General features: G+C 37.3%; 1 protein-coding gene across 1 annotated transcript; it reads right to left on the reverse strand.

Moving 5' to 3' along the window:
- Positions 1–273: 273 nt before the first annotated feature.
- VCAM1 (vascular cell adhesion molecule 1) lies at positions 274–17,527 on the reverse strand. The gene is made up of 9 exons (XM_082832936.1): positions 17,383–17,527; positions 16,564–16,839; positions 13,984–14,304; positions 12,458–12,724; positions 10,207–10,482; positions 7,684–8,004; positions 6,539–6,805; positions 4,529–4,795; positions 274–1,186 (listed from the first exon to the last, which is right to left on the reverse strand). Exons 1-9 carry the CDS (start codon positions 17,444–17,446, stop codon positions 1,026–1,028), a joined length of 2,220 nt encoding a protein of 739 aa, XP_082689062.1. The 5' UTR covers positions 17,447–17,527; the 3' UTR covers positions 274–1,025.
- Between the last annotated feature and the right edge of the window lie 630 nt (positions 17,528–18,157).

Here is an 18,157-nt window from a genome sequence, read left to right on the forward strand (position 1 = left end):
TATACTATATTTAAAAAAATTTTTAATTGCAGATTCCAAGGTCACAAAACCAGATATTTCAGTTCAATAGGTTAGGATGGCCCCAAGAAATGTGAATGTTTGTCAAGTTCCCATGATGATTCTGATAAAAGTAATCTGAGGACCATACTTCAAGTATCTGCTTATTAGTTCTATGGGTTTGAACTCTTTGGTCTTTGAACTTGACATTTCACAAAGAGCTGCAACATGATTAAAGGAGGCAATTTATAATAAATAAACACACAACTCTTTCAATTCCAGAAATTATCACTTTACTATACAAAAAAACCTAAACATTTACAAAAGAAAATCAAAAGAAGTTGCATTTTTAGACCACATTGGGAAAGTTACACAAGAATCTGATGAACAAACAACATCATAAAATGTCTCTGTACCATATTAGTACCATCCAGAGAAATCCAATCAACCATTATACCATAGGTTGAAGTGTTTAGTACCTGAAAGTCAACCCAGTGCCCTCTTGGTTTATCATTTGCCTATAACAATATAAAATCCTAACATCTTTACAAAACATGGAATTGTTGTCTATGAAATTTATAGGAATAAAATTTTGTTAAAGGAAATAAAATATTAAAAAGATGACATAGTTCAGCTGCCAATCAATATTAAGATGCTTTAAGTTATAACAGTCAATCCAAGCAACATTTTAATAATTATAGAAATGTGACTATAGTGTGCTGATATTCCAAGCAATCTTGCTATGGCATAGTTTTATTTTACATATATACAAATCATGTTATTGCATATACACATCAAGAAACTACTCCAGTAGTCACATCTCAAAGGTAGTGCCTATTTTTTAGGCAGAAATTTTCCTTTGGCTTCTTGCTCACAACAAGGGGCATAGGCAGCCATTTCTTTCCAAGAGTTCACTACATTCAAGGAAGTCTGTACTCCTAGCTTGTTGTTTTCCTCGTGGAATGATGAGCAGTACTGAGGATTTGAACTGATAAATAGTGTCTCTGATTGAACATTTCAAACATTAGCTACACTTTTGATTTCTGTGCTTCTACAAGACTGTATGACCCTTTCATGTTGGCTTTTCTAGCAAAGTAAATAATCATTCCAATGGCAGGTATTATTAAGGAGGATGCACAATAGAGCACGAGAAGTTCAGGAGAAAAATAATGCTTGTTACTTTCTCTTCCTGGAAAATAACAAAATGGATACAATTAATGTCTAGTATAAAAAGAAATTGTTTAAGAATAATACTTACATGTTTCATTTTAACAGTACAACTCGTCCTCTAAAGAGAAGTGAATCAAAGTAGTGATAAGAACCAACAGGACCCAAAATACATATTTCTTTGAATTATTTAAATAATCAGTTAGCAGTTGCTATGGTCATGATGAGTCTAAAGATGACAGTTGTTGATTTCCACAAACTTGGATTCAAATAGATTCAGGTTCAATAGCAGAATGGAAGGAAGGGAGCAACTTTTTAGGACTCATTTAGAAGAGCAAGAATTGGAGAAGAGGGTTTGCTTTGGGAAATAGAAACATATACTAAAGAACTAGGACTCTGATCATTATGAATTAGAATAACTAAACAGTTCTCCAAGAAAAGTCTTGTAACACCTAGAGTGTAACCATTATAGTCAAACACCACATATAAGACAGTAAGGGAAAGAATTCTTGTCGATGGCTTTTTAGAGATATATAGAAAACTTTATATTTTGTATCTCTGAAGTAGGGCATCTTAATATACATTATTTCTCTTCAGCATTTATATCACTTCTCGATAATATGAAGTTTTTTGGATAGCATTATGTTTTAGCTTAAATGTGACTTACTCAGAGAGACATTCTCTGACCTGCATCTCCTCCAGCCTAAACAAGAAACCCTAATATACTTTTTTTCCTAATATAGTTATATAACCCACTACATTTTCCCTCCATAGCTCTAATCACAGCTTATAGTTAAACATTTGTTTGCTTATCTATTAATTTTGTCTTCCTCCTTCAGACTGTGAATTACATAAGCACATGTATCTAGTTTCTTTTTGATCCACCACTGAATAGCCAGTACCTGGCTCCCTGCTTGGAGTAGCTTGTACCCAATAAATATCTTTTGAATAGTAATATATTTTTTCCTTTCTACATCCTGTCATTTTGACATTTTGTTGTAAATTGGGTATATAAGATAATAGTATACAAAAACTTTAAAATTAGTACTCTTTCTACTTACAAAAATCATCTGACCCCTACAATACTATTTAATATCTTAACCTTATAAGAACATCTATAGAAGATAGCATGGTATTTACTGATGTTTCATCTATTTATATTTACGTTTGCACAGCATTGTATGACCTCACAAATATCGTTTCTTCAAGTGACGTATATATTGTCTCAGTCCTGGAAGAAATGAGTGATTTGACCTTGATAATCATTGCTTTACTTCTAGGAGTTTCTAATCACTGGAGATCAACCAAGAAGAAAAGAATCACTGGAGTCAGATGACGGGGAGTCCATTTTTTTGAATTATTGGAGGTCAAAAACACTTCACCATAAACATAATGATAATTGCCTATTTTTCTATTTTCCCTTGCTAGAGTAGAACTAGTCAGAGTACAAGGGTAATATTTCAATAGAATTTCCATTATCATAATTATGGTTAAGCATCAATATTGATAACCTGCTGAGCAATGGTATCTCTGCTCCTATTGTTTTCTTTTCAATTTAATACATATTATCTTTTGCCTTTTGTTTTCCCCTCAGATATCTGCAGTAAAATACAAATTCGCTGTTGAGTTGGTTACCAGGGCAACCTTCAAATACAATTTTCTATTAGCTGTATCAACACTGAAAATCCTAAAGACTCCCAACCGTTTCTATCACTGGAATACATTCAAGCAAATATATTTGTAAAAAAAAAAATTAATTTTAAAACTCAGCTAATTACAAAAGATGATTAGTTGAAAATTCCCAGGAAAAATGTCAAATTTTTGTTTCCATTCATTTGTAGTTATTTTAAACCATATTTAGTTTGGAGGTTCTAGCTGAGTGCCTAATGTGCTTCAATTTGTTCATTTAAATAATGCGTGAAAAATGGCAAATATGTAAGTTACTAACTTAATAAAGCAATTAGAAAAGACAGCAATGTATGAGAGATAAAAAGTGGAGAAGAAGCTTTGGTATGTCTTTAAAAGAGAATCGTTAACTACAAAAAGAAATATAAAAATGTTAGGAGTCCAAGTTCCTGGGACTAGGCTTAATTAAAGGTGTTCTGGAGGCATTGAGGATTAAATAGGAATAAATGAATTTCAACCTACTCATAACCAAGATCTCAATCCGTCCAGAAACATCCCCAACTTCATTGGAAGCACTGATTACATACATCCCTGTGTCACTTTGAGTAACATGATACTAGGTAAATGTTCCATTCTTTGAACACATAGTAACTTCATTGGCCAGATCAACTCTTTTCAGGATAATCACTGCAGGTGGATGACTAAAAGTTTTACACGTAATCGTGATATTTCCCCCTTCTTTAACATTTCTAGGTGTATGTATTGATATTGTTGTGTTCTGAGGAGGTACCATGAAGACAAGAAAACATATGGTAAGGTCTTGTAATCTTGAGAGATTTGGCCAGATGAGTAAAATTTTTATCCATTTTCTGACCCACGTTTAAATTTTCTTTACACTGATGAGTAGTTGCTAACTCTGAGAGCCCAGTGCCAGAGGCTCTTAAGAATTGGCATTTGTTTGCAAGAATGTTCACTTCAATTTTGGCTTCCAACACACAATGGGAGCTCATTAGCACTCAAGGAGTGGGAGACAGAGTAGTAAAGTCTGACGTGTTCTGCTTCCACTGATAAGATCAACAGATCCTACTGTGAGTTCACACAAGGGGTTAGGAGATAAAGAGGCTTCTGAAGTTTCTCTGCTGGGGCCACTGCCCCCTCCCTCCCTCTCTCCATCAGAATGGGGTAAAATGGACAAGGAGCTTGGATTTTCTAAGGAGACAGTTCTGTAGTCTAGAGTTTCCTTTATGTTATTCAGCATTAAGATCACCACACTCAGTTATTTTCCTGAAGAGAGTCAATCCAGAAAATATGTACTTACTCCGTGTTCAGAGAGTGACACTCTCTTCTGGTAGGAAGGAAAAAGGTCTGGATAGAACTTTTCTTTTTCCATGTGCCAATTCTACTTCTCTAGTTTCCTTATAACCCTCAGGGAAAGGTTTTGAAAATACATTTAAACACTTTGGAAATGCAGGACCTCAGAGACCAATGATGAATTGTCAACGTTTAAAAAAGCAAACGGGAATTCTACACTGACCAATGATTGATTAATGTCAACTTCCTGGCTGACTCCATAGGATAGAGCAGCTGTGCGTGATTATTTTAGGAAAGACTAAGAAATAACCATAATCATCATGGAATTCAGTTCCATTTTCCCACTCATTCACCTAATCCTTGAAATTCGTTACAATTCACCAAGCCTCTGACCGATTATAAAAAATAATAAAAAACAAAAACAAACCTTTAACATCAAGTGTTATGCTTCTTAATTGCAAGCCAACTTCATTTTTAGATTCACATTCGTATACTCCCGCATCCTCCAACTGGGCCCTGTGGATGGTATATGCACCATCTGTAGACTTCAGCACTATGTAGCCTGACCCTGCTTTTTTCTTCAGGATTATCAAAGTTTGGGGAACATTTCCACATGTACAGGAGATAATGACAGTGTCTCCTTCCTTGACACTCTCAGAAGGAAAAGCTGTAAGTCGTATATCTTTTGGAGCAACTGTGGAAAGAATTTAAAGATACCTCTGACTGAATGAAATATAAACCAATCCCATATTAAGTTAATGACAGTAACAATAGCTGTCAAGATGGTATTTGTGCTTACCGTTTGCATTAAATATTTAGAGGGGTAATTAAAGAAGTCAAGCATTTGCTGGATTGTTGTAAATGATCACATTTTTAATAAAAGAAGACAACTCTTATGCTTCTTTCATGTCCCTTAATATAATTCTTTACCCAGCCTAGCCAACGAATAAGTGTTTTAAAAACAGCTGTAGGTTTCAAATGTGAAAAAGAACTTTTTTTTTTTGGTCACACTGCTGTGCAAATATTTCTTTAAGTATAAAGTCCTTTACAGGCTTCTGTGTTCTGAGCTGGACAATCCCAGATCAAGAAATTAAGCTCTGGGGCTTCCCTGGTGGCGCAGTGGTTGAGAATCTGCCTGCTAATGCAGGGGACACAGGTTCGAGCCCTGGTCTGGGAGGATCCCACATGCCGTGGAGCAACTAGGCCCGTGCACCACAACTACTGAGCCTGCGCATCTGGAGCCTGTGCTCCGCAACAAGAGAGGCCGCGACAGTGGGAGGCCCGCGCACCGTGATGAAGAGTGGCCCCCGCTCGCCACAACTGGAGAAAGCCCTCGCACAGAAACGAAGGCCCAACACAGCCAAAAATAAATAAATTAATTAATAAACTCCTACCCCCAACATCTTCTTTAAATAAATAAATAAATAAATTAAGCTGTGCTTACAATCCTTAACAACATCAATTATCCTGGGCTAAGTACTTGACATACAACATCTCTGTTAATACGCAACCCGTGGAGGGAGGTACCACATCACTATTTTATAAGTGAGATTCCCATTAAGTTCATCTGTTTTGTGACTTGATTTGATACTCTTTCCCCAACCAGAGCTACATCCTAAGGGCTTTCTTTAAGGTAGTGCATTGCCCTGCCAAGGTTCTTCCTTTAAAATACAAATTATTATTGTAATGATGTAACAAGAAAGTCACTAATATCTTAGTGGAAACAATACCAAGGGGTAAGAGCGGAACTGACTGCTCTAGTGAAGAAGAGAACCTTGAACCCCAAAAGGGAAGGTATGAGGGAAATCCAAATCACTTCATGATTTTGCCCAAAACTGCCTACAGCTTCATCCTGTCAACTAGGAATTGTTTTGTTCTCAGTCTTGCCTCTCCATCCTGGCAAGAATGGGTCTGGATCTGCTAACTTCATCCACCCTAGTGATTCTATGCCATTAAACTGATAAACCAGAGGGCATGGTCACTGCTACTCAATCTCAGAATTTATAAAATGTTTAAGTGCCTTCTTAGGCTCCTAAGCACACACTAGCAGGCATCTTGTGAGATTGCCACTCAGAGTTTAATCCAGCTAGATAAGGTAGCTTTAGTCCTAAGTAATTTCAAAATACATATATACATCTTCCTATCCTTATTTCAATGCCATAATCAATGCCTTGTAAGTGTAACTGGAACTTTTGGCACACTTCCTCGATTCCACCTGCAGTTGAAAGAATTTTAGGATAAGTGACTTGGAATGGTTCATGGGGAAGTACTATTCCAGGAGCTTTCCATGCAGAGGAAACATCATGAGCTCTTCAAAACGCTCAATGCATTCTATTTTAGTAAAAATTTTGTTTGTTTCAAAAAGGACTTTGCTCAAAACCAGTAACACAACCAAAATAAGACTAGCAATCATAACTCATTTAATCACTTAGCTCACCTTGGATAATTAATTCGACTTCTTTTCTGCTTATTCCAACCTGGTTAATGCCTTCACAGACATAAATACCAGAATCTTCCATTTTTGTAGACGTTAAGGTAAGAGTGGTATTCTCGGAAAGAGGCTGTAGATCCCCATTACTTAGCAGCCTGCTCCACAGGATTTTCGGAGCTGGAAGGCCATCGCTAGAACATGTCATATTCACAGATCTACCTTCCTCCAGGATGGAGGAGGGGCTGATCAAGATGGTTGTATCCCCGGGAGCAACTGAAAAGGTGGGGACACTTGTTAGCTTGAGTCTTTATACACCGAGTTCCAAAGAATTTTGATAATGTTGCAAAACTGGGCTATGGATTCGCAGATTAGAACAGTTTATAAATCTGGATAACTTTCCAAAAGAGGTTTCTGTCCGCATTTCCTTTAGCAGGTACAGAACGATAGAGAGTAGAATATGGACACATCCTGGATATTTTCCAATGGAAATAAATTCTGTAGAAACTCTCTTACTATCAAAGAATGGATGATCAATGATAGTACATATTGACATTTATGGTACATTAAACATGACCATGAACTATGTGAATCACCTATGAAAAGGTGAACTCTATTTTTCTACCTCTTGAATCTAGGCTGTCCTTGTGACTAACTTTGACCAATATATCCTGGAAGAAGTAACACAGTAGGACTTCCAAGCCCAGGCCCCAAGAGGCCCCTTTCATGATCACCCTCTTGAAATACTGCACTCTGGTGACTATACCTAGGCTACCTTCCTTGAGAGACACCACATGGAGAAAGAAAGGCCAAGAAACACCAGAGAAGGCCCAGACATGTGAGTGAGGCCACCTGGGACCATCCCCCACTGACCTGCCAACTGACTGACAATGCATGAATGAGCTCATCTAATACCACATTGAACAAACTGCCCATCTGACCTCTTCCCAAATTTCCAGCTTAGAATCATAAGCCAATAAACAGTTGTTTTAAGCACTGGGGGTGGTTTGTTATAATAATCATTATTTTGTTGTTCCTTTTCAATTATTTTTTTCACAACGGTTTTAACTATCAACCTAATGTTAACTCTTTCCTGGCAACCATGATTAAAAAAAATTCATATTAAACTGTGGATACATCATGCATGTACTTACCATTAACATATAGTATCTGTGTACTCTGCCTTTGTTTGGGTTCAAATTCCATTTCATCAATAGGTAACTTAGCCAGACAAACAAGAACTTTTCCCGTGTCTTCAGTGGTGGGGATGAAGGTCATTTCCAAACTCTTGGTCTCTAGGGATTTCTTACTTACATCTTCCAAAAAGATTTTATTCTTCATAATACTCTCCCCTTTAAGTAATTCAATTTCCAGCCGGTCAAAAGGGTACACATCAGGAACCTTACAGCTTACAGTGACTGGGTTTCCACTCACTAACAGACCACTCATCTCAATTTCTGGATCTCTAAGGAAGGCTGCAAACGTCAAGCAAAAATGATGTTTACATGTGACAGTCAAGGAAAAACAGAACTAATCTCTATTAAATGCAAAGGTCTCAAAATGCAGATTTTAATTCACCTGGGATAGGATGATCACTAATATATAAATAACAACATTAAGTATAAATATTTATGACATTAAATATAAATAACGCTGGAAACGAAAAATAACTAGCACATCAAATCATCAGGTAATAAATATACTTTTTATTCTTCTCTAGTGATGCAATCTTGCTGACAGCTGTGGCCTGGTCTTTTCAATGGACATGTCAGCTTCCACCATCCTATTTAGTAACTATATATTTTAAACATTTTAAATATTTTCCAGGACGTATTGGATATTTACTATGTGCTAGTCCCTTAACATTCATTATCTCAGTCTTCAAAACGGCATAATCTAATGGGTATTTTACAGCTAGCAAAACTTATAGAGAATGTATTTTACAGCTAGGGAAACACAAAATTCATAGAGGCTAAGAGTCTGCCATTTGGCATCATATCTAGTAAGTCACTGAGCTGAGATCAGAATTTCTATTTCCTTGAGCTCAGAGCCCAGGCTTGGTTTCACAGAGCCATGCAGCCTCTCATCTCAGATAAGACCAAAGGGCACTTCTCAGTTTAGACATTTTCATTTGCAATGGCCAAGTTTAGGCAGAAAGTCTTAAATGTTCCTTGGATAATACTTGTAGTTAAGAAGAAACTATGAGATTTAGATTCTGAATAACAATTATAACACATCTTATGCAAATCAATAAATGTGAGATTAGAGTGGTTATCAAGAGCAAGAGCCATGCTAAAATTTTTTTCTCCTTAAGCGAAGTGTCGTTAAAGTGATACATTCTCTAAAGTTTCTATATGATGGTAAGGCTTCACTGCTGGTTCTCATTGCTGTTGGGAATGTGCCTACATCAGCAGGTCCCGGACTCTTGGTAATACGATAATGCAATAAATTTACCCTTCTTCTGAGAGATTCAAATCCCTTTACGGACATACTCTAACTCATGCTGAACAAACTCCTGAGGGGTAACACAAGTTTGGGCAAGATTTCTGGAGGAAAATCTCTACAATTGTTCTCTTGAATTCCACTGAATAAAAACAAGGCAGAATAACCTACTCAAAGTGTAACTTTATGATCACTTTGTATATTTTCTCCCTCATTCATTATAAACTGAGGAACTCCAGCAATGCCAATTCATAGAGATTTGAGGCTGTAAAGGATTTTTGTTAAGGTGACAAGAACAGCAAGAAAAAGTGTAGTGTATTTATGTGGTGTAAATCAATATTCAAATCTAGTGCAGTCTCCTGTTTCTACTTTTTGTCTGCCACTGACCATCCCCAGTGACAAATCTAACGCCCTGGCTTTCTTTTGCTCCCCATTGCCTCATTTCTCCCATCCTGCCAATCGGCTTTCAAATGTGCCGTCAAAACAGACCTACTAGAGCATGGACTTGAGGATACGGGGAGTGGGAAGGGTAAGCTGGGACGAAGTGAGAGAGTGGCATGGACATATATACACTACCAAATGTGAAATAGATCGCTAGTGGGAAGCAGCCGCATAGCACAGGGAGATCAGCTTGGTGCTTTGTGAGCGCCTGGAGGGGTGGGATAGGGAGGGTGGGAGGAAGGGAGACACAAGAGGGAAGAGATATGGGAACATATGTATATGTATAACTGATTCACTTTGTTATAAAGCAGAAACTAACACACCATTGTAAAGCAATTATACTCCAATAAAGATGTTAAAAAAACCACAAAAAACAGTATGCTTGGTCCTCACCCTCAATTCAAATAATTGAGCAGCAGTCATTCCACCCTTTTATCTGAGTGGACACTGACTACACTCCTTGCACACGACCACCTCTGTACACCCCACATACACCCAGAGGGGGATGGGAAGCAGGGAGCATGCAGTGCGTTCAAGTCCATGATGAGAGAGTATCGACAAGACACAGCCTAAGCATTGTGGATGCTGGGTTCTTATGTAATATCTACTTAAGACTTAGGCCAATTAAGTTACATGAAAAATTCTGGTTCAGAGATTTAGGAACCATTCACAATGCTAAATTCCCCTTCTAAACACAAGGATCTTGTCTTGTGTCACAGATTCACATTCTGTTTCTTCCAGTGGAACTGGGAACAACGACGACAAAACAGTAAACAATTCTGAAAACCACTTACAGTAGAGCTCCACGTGGATTCCTTTTTCCAGTTTCTTATGCCCACATGTCACGGTGCACAGATAAAAATGTTCGTTCTCAAATCTCACAGGACTCAGGGTCAATGTGGACTTGGACCCCTCGCTCCTCACCTTCCCGTTCAGAGGACTGTCTATCTGGGTTCTCCAAGAAAAAGATGGGGACTCGCAACCCATGACATCACAGGTCAACACAACTGAGTCGCCAATCTGAGCAGCAATCTGGGATCCAGGGGAGATCTCTACAGTAAACATTTTCTCTGGGGGATAAAAGAACAAGACGAAAAGAAGATAAGATTCTTTTCTTCTTTCATCACAGCTCAATATATGGTCTTTTTTTTTTCCTGGCCTCTTTTCAGCTAACATCTATGCCAGGAATAAATTACTCCTTTCCACCTTGGGACCTTCAGAAATGAAACCACATCTTTTAAGAACAAATGCACAAGACGCTGTTGATTCATTCATTCAATAGAATGAATAAGGATAAAAATTTGTCAAGACAGAGATTGGCATCTTTTCAGCAAAAAAAAATCATTCTCCACTCAAATGTAGTTTATCAAATCCCTGTAACAGTGGAAAAACAGCTCAAAAATATAAGAGGTTCCAGTGTGTCAAGCACTGTGGAAATCACTTTACATATATTATCTCATTTAATCCTCACAACTTCATGAGCTGATATTATTAATTCCGTCTCCCTCTCCTCCCCTTCTTCCTCCTCCTCTTTCTTCTTGAGGAAAAATGATAAATAACTTCACCCAGGTTACAAGTGGCAAAATTAGGACTTGAAGCCAGGTGGGTCTGATTCAAGATCCCAGCTTTCCAATTGCTTGAACAACTAAATCAAATCATCCTCATGTGGAGATAAAACAAAATCTAAGAAAAGTACTGAAAAAAAGTTATACAAATATGTCTTCTGATTAGAAGCAATACCCATAACAGACCAGCACTTAGAGCTTCTGTATCAACAGAATAAACCTGCACCATTGAAAGTCACACAGAATCACATTGAAAGCAAAGTCAAAATCTAAGCATTAAAGTGGTATGCAGGCCACCTCTTGAATTTGTTTGATACAATATAAAAATACTTTACTATTGACTCAGGGGCTGAAAACTGAGATGTCAGGGCAAACTCCTAAGTCTCAGATATCCAGAAAAGCTCTTTGGCTGCCAGTGCCATCCCTGCTCGTTGTTTCTGACTAGATTGTGAAGAGTTTTATGCGACTATTTTAAGAAATGTGAATTTTAATTTACATGCAGTTAGGGTTTGGTTGAAGTAATATAAAATGTGCACCTTTCTTGTTTAAGGTAGATAACTCTGGTAGCAGTGCATAGGATTATGTTGGGGGACAGAATGATAGCAGGGTGACCATTCAAAGACAATTATCTATAGTTGAAAAACCGTGGGGTTTGGGGTTTAAATGGGCCTCTATTAAATGTCATTAATGAGCTCTGTGACTCTAGGCAAATTGTCAACTATTCTGTGCCTGTGTTTTTACTCACCTCATAAGGTTGTGGTAAAGAAAAAAGACATAACATTTATAAAGTGGAAAGAGAATTCCTGGCAAATATTAGGTGTACAAGCAATAAGGGTCATTATTAATCTCTGGGAGACACTATTCTCTCATCTGTAAAATGGATATAAAATACATACTCGTTAGTTATTTCTTGAAGATTAGAGGAAACATACGTAAAGTGCCTGGAATATAGCTGGTGGATATTATTTATTGATAAGAACATCTTTCAAGAGTCCAAGTGAGAGATGATAAACTAAGGCAATGGCAAGAGGGTTGAAGAAAAGAGATTCTAGGGATCATTTTGAGGTAGAACTGACAGGTTTTGGTGATATGGAATAGGAACATGAATTTCAGAGTAAACAGCACATAATACATAGTTCAAATCTTCGGAGTCCAGAGTTAGAAGGGAGGAGGACCAGATGTGGGAACCTGAGAATACTAATATTCAAGGGGCAGAAGGACGAGAGAAAGCCAAGGAATGAGGCAGTGAAAGAATGATGAGAAATGGAAAGGAACCAGAAAAGCAGAGCCATGGAAGTTCTGGCAGGAAAGATTTCCAAGAAGTATGAGTAAGATGAATATATAATTGTATTAAAGCACATGACGATCAGATGGATCATCAATAAAAGTTAACGAAGTAATTTTGGCATTGAAGCTATTTCACTATTGCTTAAATCCAAATGACGGCAGCTTTATCAGTCCTTTTTCGCATTCTGCTTACCTTGAACAATTAATTTCACCTCTTTTCTGTCTTTCCCAACCAGATTAACTCCTTCACACATATAAATTCCAGAATCTTCCATCCTCATAGCAATTAAAGTGAGAGTTGCATTCTCAGAAAGGAGCTGTAGATTCCCATTGTCTAATTTCTTGCTCCAGAAAATCTGTGGAGCTGGTAGACCTTCACTGGTACATGTCATCGTCACAGAGTCACCTTCTTGCAGGCTTGTGGAGGGGTTCACAGATATAAGTGTGTCCTTGGGTGAGACTGAGAAGGCAGGGCACAATAGTAGTCATTGCTAAGCATCATCTTGATCCAATAGGGCTACGGTATTTCTCTCATAGACTTTATTTACATACTTTCACAAATTTGACAAACTTTCTCTGCCAAACTAGGGTAAAGAATTGCTGAGTCATAAAAATTAGTCAATCCAGTTTCTGACTAATTTGATGGAGTTACTTTTTTTTGATGTTTGGTGTTTTCAGATGGCCACAGATACTCAGAAATTAAGAAAACCCTTAGAATAATGTGGTTCAATCTCCTAGGTAAGGTAGAAGTTCCGGCTCAGCTTCCTTGCCAAAGGTTCATTCAAGTCAGCTTCAACACTTATGGTGCAAGGAAATCCATACCTTATAGTAAACACAGTCCATTTGATTTTTGGACAGCTCTAGTTATTAGAACACTTTCCCTTTATTGAGCTGAACTCTTCCTCTTTGTAACTAACTTTTATACACCGGTCATAGTTCAGTCCTCTACTGCTAAAGAATATATCAAATCCCACTTCTACGTGACTGTCTTTCAAATACTTAGTTATAGCTCTTGTTTCCAAGTTTTATATTCTCTAGGAAAAATATCTATTTTGACTATTCTTCTCAAAACATTGATAAAACGTTTCCATCTCATTCTCTTTCAACTAAACTTGTTATAGAAGGCAATACTCCTTTTAAGTATGGTGTCAAAGCAGACCAGAGCATTTTAGCCTAGAACAAAGCACAGTGAGTCCACTCCTACCAATTTTGGGATTTCAAGACTGCTTCAGCTCCCCCAGCCATCTCAGGGAGCATGGAGACAATCAAACCTCATCTCCTCTCTCTCACCCCACACATATGTGTCCAGGTGAGCATACATATACGCACTCACACACAGAATAAGTGCCCACCTCGTAAAATCTCTATACCTTGATATTTCAAGGCATGGTATACGAGTTTACAAAACATGATTAAAAACATTTTATCACTTGAGCCTATTTCCTACTACCCGATCAGGTGGTATTAGCAGTCCTCTTTGATAGACTGTGAAATTAAGTGACCCAAATTCACACAGTTAGTGGAGCCAGAACTTAAGCTCAAATCTTCTCAACACAAATTTGGTGTGCTTATTAAATTATGCTATTGTCAAAAATTATGCTCTCAATGAATCAAAATGGTGTAAAAACTACAAACACGTTTCTTCTTGACTTTAGCTGCTAAGTTTACTGCTGTATAGATCCAAGACCAAATTCCCATAGACTTTACACAAGTACTTACTGTAGACTTGCAGTTTTTTTGTAGTCTCCCTTACTTGGGGTTGAGAATCAATTTCATTAATGTGTAATGTAGCTTGACAAACAAGAGCTTTCCCAATATCCTCATCAATAGGAGTGAAGGTTACTTCCAAACTCTTCGTTTCCTGGGACTTCATTTCTGAAATCTCCAGAAAGTTCTGTGTCTTCACGGAATGGTTGCCCTTCAGTAATTCTATCTCCAGCCTTTCAAATGGGTAAACATCAGGGACCAAACACGTGACTGTGACTGGCTTCCCAACCTCCAGGGGACCACTCAAATGGATCTCTGGGTCCTTAGGGAAAGCTGCAAAGTTCAAACAAATACATGCAAATGGATTTTTGTTCATGTTGTATGAGGTCCGTTACTGATTTAAATCAATGTAAACTAAATCTAATATGTTTGCGAATACAGTCTTAATACAGAAGAATTGTTTAAATAGCCTCTCATGGTTTGGGGTAGGTTCAAGAACTGGAATCTCCTGTTAGAGAGTTCAGTTCTGACGCTGCATGTACTAAGTGTTGCATGTTATCAGAGTGAAAGGAAGGCAAAGAAATTCATGTTTATTGAATACTTATGTGTGCCCATCACTGTGCTATTCATTTAACATCAATGACTTTATTTCATCCTCACAACAACCCTAAGAAATAGATACCACAATTCATAGATATGAAAACATAAACTTAGCACATGTGCATAACTTTCCTAAGGTCACACAGCTAGTAATGGTAAAGCTGGGATTTAAACTCAGGATTTTTATTAGTCTGTACTGCTATTGAAGATATTTTTATGTTATATCACATTCTCTTATTTTAGTGAGGGCAGATATATTTCATTTTATGGATAAGGAACCTGAGGCTTAGAATGGCATTGCAAAGTATAGTTATTGGGCAAGATATGCTAAGAAATGAAAAGAACAATTCTAAATAATTGGTTTCTGAAAAATGGTGCCTCTGACAGGCATTCATCCACCAGAAGGGTACACCTGTGCAGTCTTTAAATTCTGGAAGGCATATTTGCCTCCCAAAATGCCTAACTCAAAGTATAACTAATACTCCATTTGAACTTTTTAGTGTCAAGGGACACATTAGTTCAGTCAGCCATTGCTTTCCTTGCAAGGCTACTTTTCATTGCAAACCGCCAGGATGGTAACACATTGGCTCGATTCAAGACTGTGAAATAAGAATACAAAGTTTCCAACTCTAAAGAATATTACAATCAAATGTGGAATGGAGACAGGACTGTTACGCATAATGAAAGACAGACATTCTTGAAAAAAAAACTAAAAAACTTCAGCCAAGATAATTAAAGCCAGAAGGGCCTTCATTTCTCTTTTTAAATCTTCAACTATTTGGTACTTGTGAGGAAAGGCAAAGGAACTGGAAATGTTTTGCTATGTGAAGAAACAGTATTTTTCATTTTTCCACCAATAGTCCTGTCCCTCATATTCTGAAAGAAATGCGCTTATAATACACGTAGTTTGCTGTCAGGTAATACAAGAACTCACTACTTTCCCCTGTATTTACATAAGGGGGCCTTTCAAGGAGCTCAGGAGGCTGCACAGACATAAACTCTGCATGTACAACCAGCATAATTGAAAGCAGCCAGCCAGGCACAGTTTCTTGGGAAGCACTAGCAACATACAGGCTTCTTGAAGAATCAGTTAAGGTTACTGGACAAAGTTGTCTCCACTACAGCAGAAGAGAAGCAACATAAGTAGAAAAGATAATCAAATGATGTCTTTCTGAAGAGATGACTGTCAAGGATTCCAGTATTTTGGAAAGAGCAGTAACCAGAATGCAAGTGATTTATTTCAGGTTATTTTTTCACTCCTTTTGCTAACTTTCTTTGCTGGATTGAGAATGGATTTGGATACATTTTGGTAGGCTGGTAAATGAGGGGTATTCATTCACATTCACAAGGCAAATCTAGTTCATTATACAAATATCTTTGAGGTTGAGTGATTGAGCATCAAGACTTAATGGCACCAAACAAAAACAAAAACAAAACCTCCTAAATTTATCTCCACCAAAGTCAAATGAGTGAAATGTTTGCAGATATTTTTCTTCTAGCTAAAGGGGAAAACTTTGTACAGGAGCCCATTACTAAATTATAGATCCCCTGCTTAATCTTTAAACTAATTTTAAGCACCAAATTGCATAAGAATAAATAAATGGAAAATCCCTGAAGTATGGAATTCATAAATCATTTAGACACATGGACAAGTGAATATATAAGGATATAATTGAATAGAAATTTTTTAAAATAAAATAAACAGAACCTTAGAGATCTTCACTTTATGATTAAGAAAACTGAAGCCCAGAGAAGTTGAGTCTTACCCATGGTCACCATGTTTGTGGCAGAGTTGGAAATAGAAGCTAGGATTTGTGTCTCTGGTCTAGTGCTAGGTTCAGCTGTCTCTAGCTTTCTTGGTACACTAGGTCCTCTAGCCAAGAATCTGGACATGAATATACTTTTTTCTTTCTTTTCTTTCAAAACTATCCTTTTAGAAACTTATTTTAAAGCAAAATGGAGAGAAAATCAAATATTCTCTAAAGTACTCACAGTAGATCTCCACTGGGATTCCTTTTTCCAGTTTCTGAGACTCACAAATCACTGTGCACAGGTAATAGTGTTCATTCCCCAGACTAACAGGATCCATGGTCAGCGTGGATTTGGTCCCCTCATTTCTCACCTTCCCGTTCAGTGGACTGTCTATCTGAGTTCTCCAGGAGAACGATGGGGACTCACAGCCTGTTGTGCTACAGGTCAGTGAGATTGAGTCACCAATCTGAGCAATAATTTTGGATTCAGGGAAGATGTCGATTTTAAAAGCTTGAGCTGTGAAGGCAGAAAGAAAAAAACAAACACTGGTTTGTTGAGTATTCTAGTCCTTCTTCTCTGTTCTAGTATAACACCCAAAATACAATCTGGCTGATCTCTTTCCTAAACTGCTTCCAACTAACGCAAGGCAGCATTGAAGTCACTTTCAAAAGAAGGTGTTGAAATCATCTTCGCTTAGGAGAACCCTCATTCTGACCTTGATGTCCATTTATCAGAGTTGTTTTGTCACTAGCTAAGTTTGCTCTCATTATCAAGTGCAGGAAACTAAAGAGACAGACCTTCCTAGAGATAGAATCCAATTACTCATTTGACATTGGAAAAAAAGTATCCAAAAAACATCAACTTTACAGCTGTAACTATGACAATATAATCGTGTCTAGCAATACTCAATAGCACATTAAAAGTTAGGTTAAATTAAATTTTCCCACTCTTTAAAAATCCTAGTGCCTTTCTTTACGACCATAACAAAACTGACTGAAGCCAAAATCAGGGCTAAAATGGAATGCTAGCATTTGGAACAAATCAAGGAGAAGAACTTACAAACTGCAAACACCATCCAAAGTATATTTGAGGCTCCAAAGATCACAACCATCTTCCTAGGCATTTTAAGTTGCTGTTGTTATGAGAAAATAATGGTTCCAAAACCCTTCTTTCTGTCCCCACTGAAAGTGCCTGGGAAGTCTTGAGCTCCTAAAGCCAGTGAGGTTCAGTGAAGAATGAAATAGAAAGTCTGCTCTTTATAAAGGGTCTTGTTGCAGAGACACAGAGGCGGAGGGAAATCCCTTCAAGGGGAAACCCGGAGCAGAGCCAGAAAAAAAGTTTAACTGACACCCAGCCAAGTCCAGTGTTAACCCCTTCCGTTGCTCTCAGTAGTGAAACTACTATCTCTGCCCTAGAAAAAGAAAACACTTCCAAGCCTATAAAATTAAAACTTTTCCTGATTTTTCATTCTAAAAAGATATCTTTGCATGAAATATATAAAGTAATATTTGTGGCAGAATGAGGCTTTCTGAATCCAATGGGGAAAAGAGAGAGGGAAAAATAGTAAATTACACTCTAGTTTTTGAAGTGGCTAAACAAGCACTATGTCATGTGAACTGATTTTTCTCCATTAGGAAGATATATTTGCAATTCTAAAACAGAGACTAAATTTTCTCTTGCAAAAAAAAGGAAAAGATCTTTTCTTTTGATGAGTTATTTTTTAAAAGAGAGACAGCATAGCTTCTTAGTTTTATACTTTTTATTCACAACATAGTTTTTTTGACAACAAACATTCAGCTTCTGAAATGATTTTCTTGAGTAGAGAATAAAGGAA

The sequence above is a fragment of the Leucopleurus acutus genome (assembly GCF_964270905.1).
Source record: "Leucopleurus acutus genome assembly, chromosome: 2".
Lineage (NCBI taxonomy): Eukaryota > Metazoa > Chordata > Mammalia > Artiodactyla > Delphinidae > Leucopleurus > Leucopleurus acutus.